Source organism: Sceloporus occidentalis, unplaced genomic scaffold (genome assembly GCF_023333645.1).
Source record: "Sceloporus occidentalis isolate IW3139 unplaced genomic scaffold, rSceOcc1.0.p SCAF_134, whole genome shotgun sequence".
NCBI classification, from domain to species: Eukaryota; Metazoa; Chordata; class Lepidosauria; order Squamata; family Phrynosomatidae; genus Sceloporus; species Sceloporus occidentalis.
The window spans coordinates 1,047,592-1,069,512 of NW_028317114.1; the positions used below are offsets into that span (position 1 = coordinate 1,047,592).

General features: G+C 39.1%; 1 protein-coding gene across 1 annotated transcript in view; it reads left to right on the forward strand.

Moving 5' to 3' along the window:
- LOC149281345 (cadherin-23-like) overlaps window positions 1-21,921 on the forward strand; it is a 389,535-nt gene that overhangs the window by 307,836 nt on the left and 59,778 nt on the right. Inside the window, exons 38-43 of the mRNA XM_089499393.1 lie at window positions 11,477-11,698; window positions 12,586-12,705; window positions 13,215-13,395; window positions 20,007-20,140; window positions 20,698-20,907; window positions 21,191-21,298. Of these exons, the coding sequence (XP_089355519.1) occupies window positions 11,477-11,698; window positions 12,586-12,705; window positions 13,215-13,395; window positions 20,007-20,140; window positions 20,698-20,907; window positions 21,191-21,298 (975 nt within the window). The remainder of the gene's footprint in view (window positions 1-11,476; window positions 11,699-12,585; window positions 12,706-13,214; window positions 13,396-20,006; window positions 20,141-20,697; window positions 20,908-21,190; window positions 21,299-21,921) is intronic.

Below are 21,921 nucleotides of genomic sequence, written 5' to 3' on the forward strand. Positions count from 1 at the left end.
CTTTCATCACCAAAGGTGAGATGTGTCACCTCTCTGGTCTTGAGCCGCCACATGTATTTCTTAAATAGTGCTTTCTCTTGTAAGTTCTTGTGAACAGTCTCTATTAGTGCAGCATACCAAGCAACAAAATAAGTAGTAGTATATATCTTAGAAAAATGTTTACTAATTAAGTTTCTTGCTCAGTAAGTGATAAAATAATAACTATTAATTGTGGTACAATACACTTAAAGTATACATAGGACAAAATCAGAGTTATTGTCTAAATGTAGAGTCTGCTCGCTTCTCTGACTTCATACTGTTTACCCCGCAGGTTTAATCAGCACCAAAACCTTTCCCATGCAAATTTTGATAAGTTATTTGCCTTAGGGGAATGGTTTTCACAGCTGGACCTAATGAGGCATAAAACTACATCACATGGAACAGGCTTCCTAAAATGATACAGTTCATCAGCAAAAAGTATGCCTCCTCTATTAGATGTTTAAAATGTAACTTCCATGGTCTAGGTTTTGTGTGTTCCGTCTAAAGCCTAATTAACAATGGCCTTTCTCTTCCAAGCAACGCTAAACTGATTCTTTTTAACAATGGCATATAGGGCTTTTCTGAATGTGTTTTGCACCCTGCAGTTTGACCCTGGAGGGCCACAGGCTAACTAGATGTATAGGGCTAACAATTCATATAAAGATGCACAGAGGCAATTGTTAAACTGGCAATTAGATTGGTATTTTGTTGTCAGCATAAATGTCCTCCGAGAATGTTTAGAGAGCTTTGTGTGTTGTTTTCTTAGACACAAAGTATGGTTTACAGTATTATCATTGTATAATGATAATTCCTCCTGTAATAAATCTTAATGTTTGAACAAACATTATGACGTATATGGTTTTACATTTTACTCTATCTGGGCACACCTTAATCTGCCTAAAGGGTAAGATTGTTCATGTATTTTGTTTGTTCTGCAGCGTGAAGTAGAAATCAACACATTGACTTATACTGAATAGTTGTATTTTGTAACAAATTTTCCATGATGTGTTTTAAATATAGTTTGCCTTGCCTTCCCCTGACCTTCCCTTTTCCTGTAAGCAAGTCGAAGGTCAAATGATATGATTTTCAAAAAGGAGGAATGTTTCAATAACTGCTCACACAAACACAAAATGTGCAGTGTTTCAAACAGCCCCTTTTATAATAAGTTTTGTAAATTAACTTGAACTGGAAAGAAGAAAGAGTGCAGCAGATGCTGATTCTGATGTCAAGCTTATCTAGTTATACCAAAGCATGTGCATATTCACAAATCAACTTTCACAACCAAAAGAAACTACTGTGTATTGACAAATGTTAAAGTAAAAGTAACACTAATTATATATAATAGACACACCCATGCCTTTTTTAAACTATATGCTTTACTGCTTTACTGGCATCTCCAGCTTTCATATTTATGGGGGGCACATGGGGGGGACAGGGACCAAAGTAGGGGGGGCAATTATAAAACACTACATATATACTCTATGTGAGTCAGTTTTGGGGAATCTTGTGCTGGTCCCACAGCAGCAGCACAGAATAAAGTTTCAAAACTAGTATCTTAAGGGTCCACAGATTCCCTGAGAATTTTACTTTAATGTAGAGGTAGAGGCTATAATAAAGTGAGGGGACATAGATTGGCTAGGCATATGGCTCTTGCATCTCAGACAAGACAGGACTGGTGTTTCAGCAACCTAGATGGGCTGAATGAGCCTTATCTGTTGTGAAATAATTTTTCTCTACAAAAAAAAGAAGAAAAATGAAAAAGTCCAGGGACACTTTGACACCAAGTAGGCACATGTTTCCATAATTGTAACTAAGCATAGAGTATGGGTAGTGGAACAAATGTTATCAAACTAATACATCTTACGAAAACTACCTAACAGAGCATAATTAATATACAAATGACAATTAACCATTTCAGGACCTGAAAGGGAAGCTGCGCATTAATTTACCTCTACAGCTTCTATTGTAGGCACTGTGTACACTGCACCCTCCCCTTTATCCTGCCAGTGTCTTCTCTGGAACTTCACACTCCCTCACACACTAAAAAAGAAAAAATGGTTCTGCACTCAACTCCCAGGAAGCTGGGTGCTAGCAGGAAAAAAGGGACAGCATAAACCCTCTTGAAGCACACGAACAAAGAAAAGGATTCCCAGCACTCCAAACAGCTTCCAATCTTTAGGATACTTTATTTAGAGAAACCAAAAAAGCAACAGGACCTTTGTCAAGCTCCCTCACACACTGACTCCTTCTGCCTCATCTTCCCTGCTCCTCCTCCCACCTCTCCTGTCTGTATCGACTTTGCACCTTTACAGAGAGATCAGTGGAGACCAGATAACGGTTGGAGGTGAGTTAGCAGGTGGGGCTGCCAGATACAAGGTGGAGGCAGGGGTGCAGACAGGGCGAAGAAAGGCCGAGAAAGTGAGAGGACTAGAGGTATAAGGTCAAGGAGCACATAGAGACCTAGGTTGAGAATGCATTGGGCACAGACAGTGGCAACTCTAGAAACAATATATAGGGGGGGCACACAAGATACCACAGTCAAACTGGAGGGGCATTCATAATTTCCAAAAGTAATGTGCTATGGAATTATACTTTTGTTATTGGGCTAAAATAATACTTGATCATTCAACATGGGAAGCCTGAAGACACATTTGAGTGCGACTAATCCTTGAAATAAATATTATAACACAATAAATAACTTTTCCACTAAATGATTTCAGGGCCTTGAACGTTTTGTCCCCTGAAGTCACTACAACTTCAGGAGGGCATTTTATCTCTGGATAAATATAAATTAAATAATTCCTACTGTAAGTTAAGTGCCAGGAAACAGATGACCAAACACACACACCAACACAGGCTCTGTCACACTGACGCCCAGATACACACACCAGGACAGGCTCTGCCACACCGACAACCAAACACACACACCAGGACAGGCTCTGCCACATAGACACCCACACACATCAGGACAGGCTCTGCCACACCCACATCCAAACACACACACACACACCAGGACAGGCTCTGACACACTGACACCCAAACACACACCCTAGGACAGGCTCTGCCACACCCACATCCAAACACATACACACACACACCAGGACAGGCTCTGCCACACCAACACCCAAACACACACCAGGACAGGCTCTGCTACACCAACACCTATCCACACACACACACCCGAGGAAAGGCTCTGCTACACTGATAACCAAAAACACACAAACAGCAGGACACAATCTACGTCACAGACGTCTACATCAGGATGGATTTTTCACACTGCATTGTTGTTTATACCCCCCTTAGTGTTTTTGCCCTTTGTGTATTGATGCCCCTGCTGCCCATATATATTAATATTAGCCCCAGTTGCAGATAGGAGGTAAAGATCAACACATTAACACACAAACCAAGCTTTGCATGTATAGATCAACTGAAATTCACTTGTGATCTCAGCACTGAAGGTATATATCAAATAAACAGAAACAGACATACAAATACTATATTTGCAGGTATACAATAGTATATGAAACGTAGCATTGCAGGTATAGATCAAATAAATACATGGAAACAGCATTTCAGGTATTAATCAACTGAATAAGTCATACAAACACTGTATTTGCAGGTATACATAAATAATGTATGGAAATATATATAGATATGGATCTACAGAATAACGCAAAAACCCAGCTTTGCAGGTATAGATCAATTGGAATTCACATAAAAACACGTCATTAAAAGGTATATTTAAAACCCCCTAAATTACAGGCATAGATCACAGGTTGCACACCCCAAAGCCAGCCCTGGCATCCACACTGCCCACACAGGAATCACACTCCTATCATACCCAGGCAACCAGTAAATGCTGGTACCTAGGCATGATGGGACTGTGCTTGCTGTTAGCAATCACACTCCTATCATGCCAGGTCAGCCAGTACATGCTGGTACAGGGTGGCTGTAAGTGATGTGTAGACCCCATACTGCTGGCAGCATCAATACACAAGGGGGGCAGCTAGCTAGGTTTCAGCATGTAGCGACGCCACTGGGCACAGGGCTGGGGAAGAACAAATTTCATTTCCAAACAAAAAGCCCTCCAAATTATGTCCAAACCTAAAGGGCAGGTACAGAAACGTTGTTGTCTAAAAATGCATGAGCAAAAAAACTAAATGAACAATTTGTCCAAAAAGATTTTGTGCCTTGTGCACAAGTCTAGTAGACTGGGCTAAAATCACAGAGCAAGGACACGTAGCTCCTGAAAACATTATATTATGCAAAAAGTAGAACTGTTAAAAAATCATATTATTGAGAATGTATTTTTTATCTGATGACTGGTATTGGAAAATATGGTGTCAGTTCCTGGGACTTGTAAGGTTGCATTTAGTTATTTTAGTCTACAAGAATGTTTAAAATTGCTGTAGTAAGCAGCACAATAATAAAATGTAAACAGTTTAAGTACCGTATATAAGGAAGTGGCATTTATGAGCAGTGATATAGTCCTAGCTCATAGGTCTTTGCTGTATATATATTAGTGTATGCATATTGTACATATGTCTATGGTGTTAAAGTGTTCTATTTTTGGATTAGGGTATAAACAGTGTGTAAGCATTAAGGTGTGGCCATCAGATTGGTCAACTGTGGCTTCTCTTGGCATGGCCAAATTGAACAGTACTACAGCATTGCTGTAGCCTATCCAACATAATATAATAAAAGGATTACACAACATTATTTATAAGTTATGCCCCACGTGTATTACTTATTATAATTATTGCAAACTGACCCACAGCTGCATTTACCAAAAATAACTAGGGTTTTGTTCCAGGGCTGTTCAGTCTAGTAATGGAAAAGTACTATGTAAAACCTCAATGGTCCCTAAGAAACTTTTGCATAATAAGTCCTCAGAACTACCAGAAAGCATTTCATTTTCAATCTCAAGCATTGTATTATAGTTCAACAGGGACACGTGCCAGCAATTGGTTATATTTAACATCCATCCATCAATGCAATATAAATAAACAAAGATTCTTTTATATAGCCTCCGGTGGTAAAAACCTGTTGAAGGAGCTTTGGGAGAAAACGAATAATGCTATACTTGCACTGATTCTGTTTTAGTGGTATGGTATCGCACTGACCGAATTGTTTATTTTTTTATGGATTTGAAAATATTATCTGATTTTGCTCTATTGCCTCCTCCCTTTTCCTGTCAGTTCTTCTCATGTTTCAGTTTTCAACTGCTGTGAAGAGCCTGAGTACTTTGTTAAATCTTATAGATATAAATTATTTTAGCTGTTGTCCCAAGGTCATTGGAAAATAGCTTTATGTAAGGAAATCATCACAAATTTTAAGAATGTGTTACATAAATCTATAAATTTAGAGAAAGGTAAAGAAACAGAAACCTTCAAATGCAAAATACAAATCGTTCTATGCTAGGATCTTGTCAAGGTAAGCTACAAATACTTAAATCATCCTTTGAATACAGTGTGCTAAATAATACCATGTGTATCATGTCATTTTTTCAAAATAAGAACTTGTTCTTATTCTTATTTGTACTCTATACTAGAGCCCTGCGCGGGACTACTTTTTTAATCCCGCTCCCGCCCGCTCCCGCGGTTTTTAATCCCGCTCCCGCCCGCTCCCGCAATGTGGGTGTGCCGCTCCCGCCCGCTCCCGCCCGCTCCCGCCACATTTGTGGCCAATCCCGCCCGCTCCCGCCACATTTGTGGCCGATCCCGCCCGCTCCCGCCACATTTGTGGCCAATCATGCCCGCCTCCTTACCTGATTTCCCGCGCAGTCCCGCGCGGCTGCCCTCGAGTTGTTCCCTCACGGCGTCTCTTCTCTTGCTCCGCCCAGGAACAAGGCGGAGTCACAGGAAGTGACGTCACATCACGTGACTCACGTGTTCCTGGGCGGAGCAAGCTAGGAGACACTGTAAGGGAGCAGCAAGAAGGCAGCCTTGCGGGACTGCGCGGGATTACCGGGACCCGCAGGTACAGTGCCTGACCGCCCGCTCCCGCCCGCAGCCCCAGCAAGACCGCCCGCGCCCGCAAGTTTTTTGGCGGGTCCCGCGGGACCCGCGGGACCCGCCTCCCAGTGCAGTCCTCTACTCTATACAGCCATTCTTTACATCAGGGTGTTTTCTATGGGATCAATCAAGCTTGCTTTCAACGTATTTATGTGTATAGAGGGCAGAATTGATGATCCAATTTGTCGGTGGTTGTGAGTGGAGTCCGAAATATGTACCAGTATCACCAGGTTCTTGTCTTGCAAGGGTTTGGACTTGGACATCAATTACAATTTTTATAGGGTGGAAGACCCAACAGGGCTAATCTTGCCGTTTTATAGCCTGTAGGAATCAGGCTGACCAAGATGGGTTTTTTTCTCTTTAAAAATGGTAAATTACCAGTTAGAGGGGAGGTTGTTAAGCCCCCACTCATGTTTTCCTATTAAAGGGACACTCCAGCAATCATGAGCATATGATAGCATATGATAGCTGAGTGGCCCTTTACGCTTTTGTGTTGTTCCCTTTGCAAATGCGTGGGGGATTCTGCAGAAACCCCCAATATACATTTGCCCCTTCCTCGGCTGGACAGCAGATGTGTTCGGCTGAACATATCTACCTACCTCTTATAAACTCACCTCCAGTCAGCTTCAAAATAGAGTGCGCTGCGGGAGGGAGTCTTTCTAACTACACATGGGGTTCCATGACTAGTGAGTTTTGGTACTTTGCCAGTATCATAGTTAGGTACATTTCCTATTTAAGGATTCAGGACTGGTCACGGTTGGTTTCTTGTTATATATTCATCGTTGCCCCTCCAATTGACTATTAAGGAAGATTAAGAGGAGGCCTAATGGTTACTTTTTTAATTTAGAAGATACACTTAAATGGCACACTGTCAGCACACCGGCCTTCAAAATTCTGCAACTGCAACAGCAACTGATGAAATCAACCACCAAATGTCAAAACCTTGAAATTGTGATGTATGAAATGACGTCTTAAATTGTATTGGAGGTGTCAACAGGAACAACAGTAGCTCGCCTACAAGGACCAGATTAAAGGGGAACTGTCATATTTAAGAAAAAAACTATCGAATCATCCACTGAAAACCAAAATCGCTTACAGACATTACAATTTATAGCGTATTAAAGTTTGTTTATAACTGAGTAGATCTCTTATAAAGCTATTACCACAAATTGATGAGCAAGGCAGTCACATGCACCACATCATAAAATCAAATAAGCCTGATCCAGCCAGTGTTAAACATGCTCATGTATGACCCTATGCACAGGTGTACTAGGCCAGTGTAACCCATTAGTCTTAATACATTTGAACCAATAAAAAGTTGTGAAAAGAGCGCTGTGAAATAAGCGGTGTTCTAACTCCTTAGTGGCTTTCTCATTTCATTAGAATTAGATAAATTTTTACATTGACTTTATTTAAATAGGAAAATGTCTCACTTTACATGCTCCAGATCTTTGTTTTATTGTGGACTAATGCTTGACATATTACATACATGTGACAGACACACTACCAGAAGTGTCCCACATTCACCAAAAGGAACTATATGGAAGCCAAGTATCCAGATATGACACCAGTGTTAGTTATTTGTGTGATATTAAGTAAAACATCCAAAAAAGCATGTGACAGTGGCCTAAAATCTGCAGATCAGAGGAACCCTGTTGCTCCCTTCTCATTGACAGTACTTGAGGACCTTTACACCAGGGTTTTGGGTGCCAACACAGGCTGCCACCTTTCTCATGTGGGGAACTTCTAAACTAAAAATCTCCAAAACTACTACAGTGGATGAAAAACAGAAATTATAAGCAATAGATGGAGGGGTATTACATACATACACTGCATACAAGTATATTCATGTTTGAAAGTAATTTGATGGCACAACCAACCAATTTATTTTGCCATTGCAAAAGAACATCTAAAGATATATGATGCTTCTCAACCACATAACTATGTATCATTTACTATGTCCAATTGGTATCTATTATTGTTATCATAAATAATAACATTTAATCAATTATGATAAACAGCGATGTACAACACAAAGGGTCCCGGTGACAAAGCAACTCTAGACCTACTCTGGAGCAGTGTGATTAATGTCCAGCAACAGACACAGATAGTCCGGCTGTTTCCATGGTGATTGCTCCCGTTTGAGTACTTTGCACTGCCATTGCTCCTCATTTTCATGTATAGATGTTTAAAGTAGTGTCCACGTTTTTTTGGGAGGGGGGCAGATTAAGTTGTTTAGTGGACTTATAGGTGATCATTATAAAGTGCTAAGAATTTAAATGGCACGGGCTCAGCACTCATCATCTAGAATATTTTTAAAGCAGAGCTCTGTGACTTTATTAACTTTCTAGTTGTGTAACTTTTGCCCACTTTGGGGCACCCCCAGCCCCTTTACACAGAGTAAGGATCGGATCTGAGAACAGTGGACACCTAGTATTTGAATATTCTTTTGTAGCATTGGCAGAGCAGGCACAGGGGGATTTTTGTCCTACCTTGGTAAGATGCCAGGCACCGCTGGCAGAGACCGAAAAATACCCAAAATATCCACAAACTGCAGGTTGGATGGCGAGCCTTCCTGTAGAAATCCATGCTGGCCAAAGCTGCAGATGGAAAGCAAGCTTTCTCATGCCTGTTGCTCCATTTCAAGTGATGTTGCACAGAGCATTGCAAGAGAGTTAAACAACACAGGAAATGTCATTTCTCTTTCCAATACGAAAAGCAGAACCATGCGCCCCCTAGAGGACAAACGAATGAGTAGCAATTCGGAAACTTGGAGGGTCTCTGTGTGAAACAACTTGAGAAATTGTTGTTGTTCCTCTTTTTGACCAGTTCACAAAAATCTGAGAGTTTTAGAAACCCAACACTTATAGGGTAGGCAGATGTAGACATCATGTCTCTCATGTGATATGCGTATTACACCAGGTTATGCAATTTACTTTGTAAGTGATAAGTAATGACTTTTAATAATCTGCCACAATGTTACCAGATGTGCAAATGGTACAGCTACCAACAAAACGTTTAATAGCAAAGCAATTACGTCTTAATCTTCACGTTTCACTAATGAAAGATCCTTATAGCCAGCACATAAATGATAGTGCTCTTTCACTTAGATGACTGTTCCAATGAATGAAACGCATGTGAAGGGGTTAATGATAACAGCGCTATTTCTATATTCACAATAATAGTTCGTTAAAAGTTCCCTGAACTATCTAGTTCATTATTGGCATCTATTGCGGGGAAAAAACTAAAGCTGGTCAACCCTATTATGAAGGACCTCTTTATATTATTTTAGATTGAAAGGTCATCCACTGTCTGAGGACAGCAGTATATTAAGAGGCGATTAATAGGAAGCTTTGTTAAGGTCATTTGCATAGTTCCATTAGAAACAGGGGACCTTGGTGAATTTGAATAAGTAGTGATATCCATGTCCCCCCATCCATTTCTAACAAGACATACTCTGTTACATCTAGCAAGCGTCAAGAACATGTGGAGAGCTAAATACAGTTATTAAAGTTTTGCAAAAAAATTAGTTAGACATTAGATTTGGGAAGACATTTCCTTAACCCCTTAAGGACAATGGGCGGTCCCTAAACCCATTGAAAACAATGCATTTTGAGCCCGTACAGGCTTTGTCATTAAGGGGTTAAGGTTTTGGAGTGAAATGTCTCCAGTGTCAAAAGAGAGACTTTGCGTAGACTTTCTTTTGACTTGCATACCCACTTTCATTAATAGTATTACATTTAAATAATTAACTCAGCTAATTTAATTACGTATAAATGAATTTTGTGGCAAATGGCATATATAATATTTGTATATTTGTTTGTGTCATGTTTTATCATGTGCTAATCTATGTGGCGTATGTATTGTAAGCGAAGTATCAGTGTCATGGCACACAGTATGCTGAATAGCTTGGATTTTGGGTATGCAAAGTAGTGATTTCTCCTTTCAGTTCTTCTCTAGGCTTGATGTTTATGTGCTCTGTTGGTGTTCATGGTGAATTAATTTATGTTTAATAACAGAAGATACTCTTTGATTTGCAGTTGAATTCTGAATATTTGCCTTGATTTGTGATCACACTTACACAATTAACTAATTAAGGGCTTTGTTATTGTCTTTGTTTGCTTCCTTGTGAGACAGTTGGCCTTAACCCCTTTGTATCCAAGGATTTTGGACTCTTTCCATCCAAAAGATTATGGCTATTTGTCAATGTATGTATTATTATCATTCAACTCATCCATATAAATGATAGACTTTTTTTGCTGGATAGAAAACACTTTTTTTCAGATACCGTATTTATATTTTTGACAAATACAAATATTAATGAACGTAAGAAAAATACCTTGAAATACATTCTTCTCAGGAACCTACAATAACCTCCAACCCCCCCCCCCAAAAAAAAACATGAAAAATATGTTGTAGCAAAGATCAGTGAAGGTCAGAACAGAGTATCCTATTCAATAATATGTAATGTGTTGTCATAAGTAATTAGTTGATTCACTTGCCTTTACTTGATTCGTCTGTCATGTGGAGGGCTGCAAAAAAATGGTGAGTTATGTACTACTGCTGGACTACTAAGGCTGATAAAGGGCAGCATTCACCCATGTCCCTTACCCAGGAATGAAATGAATAAATCAGGGGTGACCCATCAAGAAGAGTGGGAAAAACATGACAAAAATCTACATTTCTACTAAAGGTCAGATCTTCATTCAACTTAAAGTAGGCATATTACTTGGAAAATAAATCAAATACTTCATTCATTCAAAGCATGTATGTTGCTATTATTATTATTAAAAACTAATTTATATAGTGCTATCATATCCCGTCATGCTGTACAGTGTGTAAACATAACAAGTAAAGCTTCATATCACAATTTGGAATTACAGAAACCAAAAGTGAGGAGGGCCCTGCACAAATCAGCTCACGGTTGTAAATCACTGTACATTGCACTCATGGTTTACTTTTACTATTGGCATGATGACAAACCCCACAAGCCCCAAAATAAAACACACGTAAATGTCTGCAGAAATGTTCAAAGTACAATGCACTTACATAAAGGAACTGTGCTGATATTTTATACATAATACGTTTGTTTGTTTTCAACTCCATGATTTCCACATATCGTATGCATTTTTATTCAGCAATGCCGTTTCTCGGATTACAAGAGCGTTAGCAATTTGTTATTGGACAGGGTACATCTCCCAGTGGATTGTTTTCTTGCAATATTTCATAATGGGATATACTGAAATGCAATTTTTAGTCTGTTTTTATAAATGTGGAGTATCCAATCTGCCCGGCTCTTTTTGTTTTGTAATAAAATAAAACCCCTTAAATGAGAAAACTTATAATGATAGACACTTCCGTTACTCACAAGATAAAAACTAAGGTACATTTTGAATTCTGTCTACTTACACAATAATTATATTAGCTTTTCATTTTATTTTCAGGCAACAACAACGGTAAACGTGACTGTTCTGGATGAAAATGACAATGCTCCTGAGTTTCAAAGGCTGCCATATGAGGTCACTTTGGATGAGGGTCCTCTTACCCTTAACTCTGTCATAATCACCGTCAAAGCTATAGACCACGATGAGGGCCCCAATGGCACTGTTTCTTACTCTATCATCAGTGGCAACCTCCAGAATACCTTTAGCATTGACAGGACAACAGTAAGAACAATTCTGTTATTTTCTTACATTTTACTACCTGTTTTTTGTTGGTTAGAGCATTGGTTCTCAAAATTTGTCATCAGACTTTAGCTACGGTGCAACCCGTTTTCTCCTGATTCTGAAGAGTAATTTGTGGTTAAAAACCACATTTACTCATTTGAGAAGTACCTGCATTGTGCATGAAAAATATTGAAATTCAGAACAACAACAAAAACATGTAGAATAAACAAATAGCAGTTGAGTGTTATGTTATTCTACCCTTATGATTTTTTTTTAAATCTAATATTAGGTATTTGGGTTGTGTTATAATAATTATTATTTATAACTAGGTTTTGATCAATGTAGTAAAGGCAATTTTTGGACTGTACTACTTTAAGCTATTTCCCCAAAATTGCAAAATGTTTTTATATCCTACTACAAGTAAAGCTATAAAAAGTCTTGTTAAGGGTCATAGGGCATAGTCACTATTCAGCGTATTGCTTCATAAAGTCACTATATTTAGTTCCCAAAGCATCTGGCCTGTGGTTTAAATTCTACATCTTGAAAATATGTTCTTATTTTCCACATAAATGCCTTTTATATAATTCCACAAATGCTGGCTTATAAAGTAATCAGAAACAATGGTACAATCCTAATAATTTACTACAACATCAAATACAATATTTAAATTCTGAATGAGGTGTCAACTAATTATTTAGACTAAATGTCTTTGCCTTCAAATTTTCAACCATGTATAAACGTGTTAATATGTGAACGCAGTATTGTTATGTTGCTAATTTACTTTGAATTTACGAAATGCTAGCACAAAAACACAATACTGGATGGAGTGATTGTTGTAAAGTTATAGATGTGCCTAAAATATAATGATAAATATTATTTACAACTAGGGTTTGATCCGCGCAGTAAAGGAGCTGGATTATGAGGTTTGCCTGGGTCGTTACACGCTGGTAGTGACAGCTACAGATCAATGTCCTCTTCCTTTGCGCCGTTTCACTTCAACAGCTACGGTATGTGTGAATACTATTTAGATCCTGTCCATTTTTATTTACTTGTTGGCTTATTTATTTTTATTAACACAGGGCAAATTTCTGAAGAACCTTATCTCACTCATTACTCTGTTCCAACATAAATTTGTGAAATAAATAATACACCAAGGCTACTAGAGTTGTCACGAAAACATCAAAGGCTGACTAAGACTCATGAGTGTTGTAGCTTAGCTACCGTTGGCCACGTCTATTAAAAATAGGTTGTCAACTCACCATCAGTTGTTATGCACCTTTTACTTGAATAAAAAAAAAAAAAATTGGTTTCTGGGATCTGCAGTCTATTGAAATGGTGGATCATTTTACAAGATTTTTTTTTTACCAAAAACTAATGTCTCCAGCACAGCAAAAAAAAAAAGCCCTACTATTTGTTGCAAGCAGTACTTATCCCCCTCCTGATTCTTTGTGTAATATTTTAAACCTCAAAGATATTATCTGTTAAATAATACCACATTGTTGTTTCATCATTACAGGTCATAGTTAATGTAAATGATATTAATGACAATTGGCCTACATTTCCAAAGGCGTATGAGGGACCCTTTCAGATCACTGAAGGACAACCAGGTCCCAGAGTGTCGACATTTAAGGCTATTGATCTAGATGCTGGTCTCAATGGTCAGGTGGAATACAGCATTGTTGGAGGTGACCTTTTGGGTAAGCATGACAGCTGGGTGATGTCTCTTTATTTCATTCTTATTTTAAAGTATGATGTATAATCGGCAGGTACATGTTCATAATATATTGTGAAAGTTATCACACCGAAGCCATCCCTAGGGGGCTCCCTTGTTCCCCTACTGCCAATGTAAATATCACCGAATATCTCTCCTACTCATCAGTGCTTGAGTATAAAAGGAACTCTGGATTCTGCGTTTCAGATAGAACTATGATATGTATGTATTAATATTTTTTAGATAAGGATATTCATTTCAAAACCTGTTACTCCACTATAGTAATTTCCTGCACTACTTCCTCTCAGCCACAGTACAGTAGTTACAGAGATGTCCAAGAGTTCATTTTTAACTATACCAGTTCTGATTGTGTTGTACCTTGTCACTGGATCTTGTTGAATGTACGTTGTAAGTAGGTATACCTTGTATTTTTAAAATTACAGACTAGCATTAGCAACTGCTTCTGTTCCCAGTTTTAGCAGTGTGAGATCATCTTGTTACTTTAGTTGTTATAACAAAAGTTAGCTTTTAGTTTTCACTCTCTCCTGTAAATACTTAAAAGGTTCAGTATATCTGTTAAGAAGACCCAAGGAACAGCTGCTGTGGGCCCCAAAGATAAGACTGGGCTGGAGCTGCTATGCCCTTTGCTTCAGGTTTGTCAAGGAGCTGGATGTTGGATTAGGTGAAACTTCAGATGCAGGGACGGATTCATGCACTAGGCAATGCCCTCTAACAGGGATTGAGTCCCTAGCTTTGAGTAGAAACTAGGAGAGGCCTTGGTAGCTTTAGAAGGAGACAAGCTGGGTCACTACTGTAGACTCCACAAGAAATGCAGCATTAGAGATAAGCCGGGTCAGCAAGAAGGAATCACAAGAAAGGCAGGGTCACTGAATGCCAGGAGCAGCAAGGTTATATTGGCAGCCCTCTAATGACTAATTAGTAATAGAGCACAAATGAAATGACAGGTGTGCCTAGGTTGGAGATCAACTAGGTGGTATCTAAGTCTACTTTACACCTATCTACAACAGAAAGTTCTACAGAGGTGTGGGCAAGCACCAAGTTCTCAGGTCCAAGCCCCAGAGATCATTAAACATGGCCCTAAACAATTGATCACCCTGGTAATCTTTAAATCAACACTTAAATGTTATATGATCTCCATTGCAATTAATTGGCCAGTTAAGCATATAGCTGTACCCCAATCTGTTCTATTGATTTTCTTGTACTGAAATTGCATTCTGTTTAATCATGACAACTCAAAATTACCCCCATTGTACAGCGCTATGGAATATGATGGTGCTATATAAAACTATGAATGATAATAACTGAAGATAAACATTAATATTAATCTAAAGCTGTCTCTAGACTTAAAAGAGATCCCACCTTCTCTCCTATAATCCCAAGGTATTGGGAAAGGTGTGATTGCTGAAAGTTGCTCAGTATGTCCATCAATAGTTAGAAAGACATTTACAGCCACCCCTGCTCATACCAGTTGTGTTTAATAGCACAAAAGTTATTTTTTTCCTAATACATGCAACACACAGCTGTGTGTTTCTGTTAACTCTTAACTGCCTGGCTTACTGTATTTTTTTATCCTATGGTCTCTATAGTGTTTATGTTGTCTGATTCAAAAACCCAAGTATCATCAAACTGCTACATCTTTTTCCAGCAACAAGTGTTTTTTTTTTTCTTGAACAAATCTATATACAATAAGTAAAATATACTTTTATAGTACCTTCTACACTACTTGGTATAATATCCAGCATGTGACCACAGTTAGTCTCACAGGTATACAGGCATCTTCAACATGACAAGTCCCATAACTGATATCCCTCGACACAAAAACTTTTGTTTTTACCATAAAAAATAAAAATACTGTATCATTGGGAATTGGGTAAAGGGTGGCCCAATGCATGGGAGTGGGTTGGTTACCATGAAAAAATGTAGTATTTGACTTTAGCGAGTAGTGTTCATTGTGCTTTCACGTTTTGTATTATTTTCAGGAACTTGGTAGGTTGCAACATCTTTTGAGAAGGCACATAAATAAGGAACAACTTATGCAACCATGAACTTATGCAACTTTTCTGCATGTCTGGTTTGCTGTCAGTAACATTCCACCAGTGCTACATTTGAACATATATTTTACATGCCATGCAATGTAATGAAATAATTACTATTGAAATGTTTAATGACATTTACAAGTAGTTACCTTAAAAATGTTTTTTTTCTTATATGGTATAATTAGATCATCTTTTGTTCTTCTAGTGCTGGTTGAATAATTGTATTTACCTTATCCACAAGTACTAGGTATTTTAAGGTAATTCATAGCAATATAAGAACATTATGTCCTTGTGCAGAAAATAGCCTTTCCTCCTATTCTCAAATGCAAATTACAAGAGAGAAGTTATACTCGTGGCTATTTATAGTTCCCTTATGCTCTCTTTAATGGGGGCAGTCTATATTTGGGATCACAGTTCCCTTTTTTTGGACTGACGTCCCTGTTTTCTAGGCGCTCTGAAGGTTTAGTGGATTTGACTGTGACTGTTCTGCAAACCAGTGTTTAGTCTAAAACTTCTTTATACTTTGTTTATAAGCACATTTCTTTGAGAGAAGCTACATTGCTCCTACCCCCTACTCCCCCACTGTGCCAATCACTCACACTTATACACAAGAATGTGGGGGTCTAATTAGACCTTGGGGCTGGCTGGAGATGAGCATAGCGCATGTGCACACTGGCGAACATTCGGCCAAACACATCTCCTTTAAGCCAAGGAGCTGTAGAACAAGTAAATATGACTATCTTAATGTATTTAAGAGAATGTTAATTTGAAGGATACACAAGCCTGTAATATGCATGCAATAACTGGAATGTTCCTTTAAATTGTATAAATAAGTTAAGGTGCATTATGACATATTTGAGCAGCACATTGTCCTCCTTTGGCTATTGAAAATGTATCTCATACTTTACTAAGGTGGCCATATGAGCTATTTGGCTTATTTAGTCTGGTCATTTTTCAAACCTACAGTAAGTTTAACTTAGGTTCTTATCTTATGTTCAGCATTGCGGTCAGTTCCCTTAAGCACAGTAGCTGGAAAGCTATTCCAATATTTCTAAAATATATTTAACAACAGTAAAAAGTACACTTTCCAAAGAACAACACATTTTGCCATATTAGACCTAAATATGTCCCTTCATTCACCATACTCACAGTGAACCCTTACGAAAAAAATACTGCAGTTTTTCTGAAGTAATACTGCAGTTTTTTGGACATGAAAAAACTGCAATACTGCACATTTACTGCAGTTTTACTGCATTTGTACTTCACTGTACTGCAGTTTTACTGCAGTTATTTTTGTACGGAAGTACAAATGCAATAAAGCTGCAGTACATTGAAGCACAACTGTAGGTTTGCAATATAAAAAAAAGTGCAGTAAATGTGCAGTAAAACTGCAGTACAGTGAAGTACAAATGCAGTAATACTGCAGTAAAAGTGCAGTATTGCAGTTTTTTCATGTCCAAAAAACTGCAGTATTACTTCAGAAAAACTGCAGTATTTTTTTGTAAGGGAAATCGTTTCTTATATTAAACATGTTGCTTAAGGTTACAAGTTGCTTAACATGGGTTACAGAAAAAGTATAGTTGCATTTTATACATATATTGTGGCAAGGTAATGGAGTCTGTCTACATCAGTGGAAGGTTGGAACGCTCAATATTCCCAGCATGAGGGGGTTAATTGCTGGAAGTCAGCAGGTGGAACCAATTTACCTGCACTGAGGTGTTTAAAGGGCGGCTGTTAGAGGTATTAGTTGTCTGAAACAGGGAGAGAGGCAGTCAAGCCAGAGGCCCTCAGACCTTTATGAAAAGGTACGGTCCAAACAAACTGTGTTGTGCTGCTACTACTTTGATGACTGGGACTGGGTTAGCTGGCTGGTTAGTTAGTGAGATAAGAATCTTGTATAGGTAGTCTCCAAGATGGAGTAGGATTTTGTTTTGTTTATTTGTACTGCAAAGCACAACACTGTGGACCTTACAGAAAGCTAAAATAAACCACATTTTGCTTTTAATCTGCTGGTGTTTGGAGTTTCTTGTCTGTAATCAGGCAATTCTACCACAATATATATATAGTGCATAAGTACAAAAAAACTTGAGGGGTATCTCAGCACTAATCCGAGGCAATGTTTTTTAGCAAAGACTGGCCTAAAATTGTAAATCTGTTTAGAATACAGATACAGTTTTGTACATTCTGTATATGTGGGAGGAATGTTTTAAGGCACATGTTTTAATAACAAGATAATTTGCCTTTTGGCACTTTCCTGCTGCAACCAGCTGGCCTTGGATAATAGAAAATGTAAAATGAACTATTGTTAACCTAATGGTCTCATGGTCAGAGGTAGCAAACTATTCCGAAAGAGCTTTAAGAACATAAACTGTGTAGAAACAGGAACTTATAAATTCCACAAACTGAATACATACATATTGCTAAATACTAGGGAAGAGTTGTTACAGAAAGTAGCGCATCCTCTTGGTGTATCAGTGCACAGAAGATGTTACAGTCCCTATCTACTGAAATGTGCCTGCCTATCACTGATAGTTCTACTATGAAATGTGTTGTGTCTCTGCCAGTCTTGCAATAATCAAAACCTTAAAGATACCCCTGGACCTACCTCTAATCAGTATTTTTATACATTATGATAGTCTTAGTAGTATTTTGTACACAATCTGCACATCCAGGTGGAGTGACAGTACAGAAAAAAACTGAACATGAAGGGTTGTCAAGAGAAAGCCTCTTCTCTCTAAAAAGAACATAGCAGCATGGTTTAGGTTTGCAAACTTGCATCTGAACGAACAACAAGACTTCTGGAACAATGTCCTTTGTCCAGGGCCGGACTGGCCCATCGGGATACCAGGAAATTTCCTGGTGGGCCGGGCGGGCGGCAGACAAACATTCAAAGCGGCTGCGAGCGGGATTGAAAGCCTCCTCTGACCGCCGGCGGCTAATGAAATTAAAGGGGCTGGCGAGCACGCACCGCGCCGCCCAATGGCCGTTGCTCAGCACTTCGTCCCACATCTTAAAAGGTGCGGTGTGTGCACGCCGGCCCCTTTAATTTAATGAATGGCCTCCACCCACTGCCCCCACCAGACACCAGGGAGTCAGAAGCAGAGGTAAGTCGGGGGGGGGGGGGTGTTATATGGGGGGCATAAGGCTTTTCTGGAGGCAGAGTGCCCCATGATATGCCTTTTAACCCCCTATATGCCACTCTGCCTCCAGAAATGCTTTATACCCTGTTTATGCCCCCTTTATTTCTTTTTGACTCCAAATGGATTTCTCTTTGGATCAACAAGCACTAAATACATATTAATTCCTATACTATCATACATAGCCCTCTATGTTCTGTTTCATTAAAAAAAATATCCAGGTCCCTTTTAAAAGCATCTAATGTATTTGGTAGCACCACTTTCAGGCAGTGAATTCCATACTTTTATTGTCCTTACTGTAAAAAATCCCCTCCGCTGTCGTAGACAAAATCTCCTTTCTTCAAGTCTTAGCGGGTGACCTCTTGTCCTTTGTAATGTTCTATTAATGAAGAGTTCTCTAGAGAGCCCTTTGTATGGGCCCTGTACATATTTATACAGTGTCTGGGAAGATTTTCTTTTGTTAGTTTTTTTAATATACACAAAGATCTTATACACAAGAGTTTATTTTGTATTTATTATTTTTTTAATATACACAAATGTTAATTGGTGTGCAAGAAAATTATCAGCAAAGACTAGGGGATCTTAATATGTATAGCTTGGATGAAAGAAGAGAGATGGGAAATTTACGAGAAACATTTAAATACTTAAGGGAAAGGAGGACGAATGTTATAACAAAAAGTCACACTCTCATTCTTGTTCATACTCTCACGCTCTCTAAATGTTTCCCTACCTTCTCTGCTAACCACTTTCACTACTGTCGACCACTTCTGCTTCCACATCTTCTCCCTACTCTTCTCTTTTCTCTTCAATCTCCAGTCTGCTATTTCTCTTGGTCCACATCTCCGCGAATAAAATAGAACTTCCGCCAAAATTGTGGCATTTCCGGTTACGTCCTGTCCCCGATCTTCCTATCGTGGTAGAAGGCATCACCACATGCGCCATCATATTGCCCAGAGTTCAAGTGGAGGATTGGAGAGAGGACGTCACCACAAGCGCCGCCATTATGGCAGAAGTTCCAACAAAGATAGTGGATTGAAGATAGAAGAGAGGAGAGAAGTTGAAGGTGTGGAAGCTGAAGTGATTGGCAGAGTGAAAGTCGTCGGCAGAGAAGATATGGAAACGTTTAGAGAACGTTAGAGAGTGAATAATAATGTGAGACAGTAAATGTGGGCACGAAATTTTGTTCCAAATTCCAACCGAATTTTTGGCCGACCTAAATAGGCAGGAAACAAAATTTGTTGCCTGAAAGCTAATGAGCCAAAAACAAACCGAAAGATTTGTCCAAATAGTTTTTGGCCCATTTTCACATGTCTATTAATTAATATGACTGCTTGCAAATTAGAATTACAAACTACCGGTACATGTATATTCTAATCACATATGTATCTTTTTTTATATGACAGGAGAATTTGTGGTGTCTTCAGTGGAGGGAGATCTAAGAGTTCGAAAGGATCATGAGCTTGATAGAGAGAATATAGCTTCTTATAACATTACTATCATGGCAAAAGACCGTGGAAATCCACCACTCAGCTCTACGGTAAGGTTGTTTTCAGCGTAGTATGGATTGAAACAAAGAAACATGGACTTTAATGGCAGGTGGCAAGCTTTCAGCCCATATAGTCTGCTTTTTGTGTCATGGGAATCTTCCCTCAGTATCAGATTGTGTTTTTGATTTACATAGAAGTAAATTTACAATCTAGTTCAGTCTCCATAATTAATGCTGGGTACATAAAGCATCCCAAAGCCTATTACGGTAAATTTTTGAAATTGCAGTTCTTTGGTAGAAACAATGGATCTGTGTGTTCAAAATATATACAGTACTCAGCATACATCATAAATGTTATCAAAATGTTCATAAAGGTGACCCAAAATAAAGACTTTTTTTCCTGACTAAATTGGATTTCGTTATTAAGCTATAGGAATGGCAGCTCCCAGTTCTTTCTGCGAATAAACACAACCACAATCCCAGCTCAGGGACATGACCCCAACAGTGCTGTCTGTCATAGTTAAAGCCACAAGCTCTTTAAGGGGCTTAGTTACATAAATGTAACCCCCACAAAATGTGTTCATCTTGCTCTTCTATTCTCATTTCAGGTTGTTGTTGAAGTACGTGTGCTAGATATCAACGATAATGATCCAGTTCTTCTTAATCTTCCAAAAAATATTACAATCAGTGAGAACACCCCTGTATCAACGCCTGTTACCCGGATTCTCGCTAGTGATGCAGACGCTGGGCGTAATGCTCTTCTGACCTTCAACATAACTGCAGGGAACGCTGAGAACGCATTTTACATAAATGAAAACGTACGTCGATGCAGAAATTGTAGTAGCTAATAGAAAACAACGATAAAATCAAATATGATTTCACTGTGCCTCTTGTGCACGTTCCTTATAGTAGGGTTTCAAGACAGGTACTAAAGAGAGAGAAAGCAATTTAAATTGAATCTGCCTTATTAAGGAGGAATTATCTTTCCTGTCTCAGATATCATTTAAAGTAGTCTGCAGCTAGGTAATTTCTCATGATTTTAATTCTGTTTATTAATCAATTTCATTTTGTAGACATGAACCTTCTGTTCTTTATTTTCAGACTGGAGTAGTCTACGTGAATCGCCAGCTAGACCGAGAGAAAGTAGCTGAGTATAAGCTAACAGTGACTGTGAGAGACAATCCAGAAAATGTCCGGAATTCCAGACGGGTATGTATAATCAGGGCCGGCCGAAGACTTAACGCCGCCTGGGGCGAAGTTTAAAATGCCCCCCCCGCCGAGGGGGGGGCGGCATTATCTACCCGCCCCCCACCGGTACTTACCCTTAAACAGTCCTGCGGCGAGTCTCCCTGTGCTGCCACGGTGCCGGCTTGTAATGCTGAGCGCCGGAAATTCACGGCACAGAGACCGAACAGGGAAACTCGCCGCAGAGGAGAGAGAGAGGGGCGCCGAGCGGGTAAGCGAAAACCACTCGGTGCCCCTCTCTCTCTCCTCCGCTTCAAAAAAAACAAAAAAAAAACGCTTGGGGCGGCAAAGTGCCGCCCCTTCTGAAGTGCCGCCTGGGGCAATTGCCCCAGTCGGCTCCATTGTAGGGCCGGCCCTGTGTATAATCCACATATACTGTACATTCTTCTTCCTGTAGAAATGTTCCATTTTTTGTAGACTCTTGCACAGCTTGTTCAGATGTGTATCTGTGTGTTCCCTGTGGACTGCTCTGTTCTGCCTACCAATATCAAACATCACAGAATGAGCATTTGTCCTGTAGTTTAAATGGGACTGGAAGTCGTTATGGGAGGTTAGACTGCTGTAACATAATACTTCTATAAGAAAGC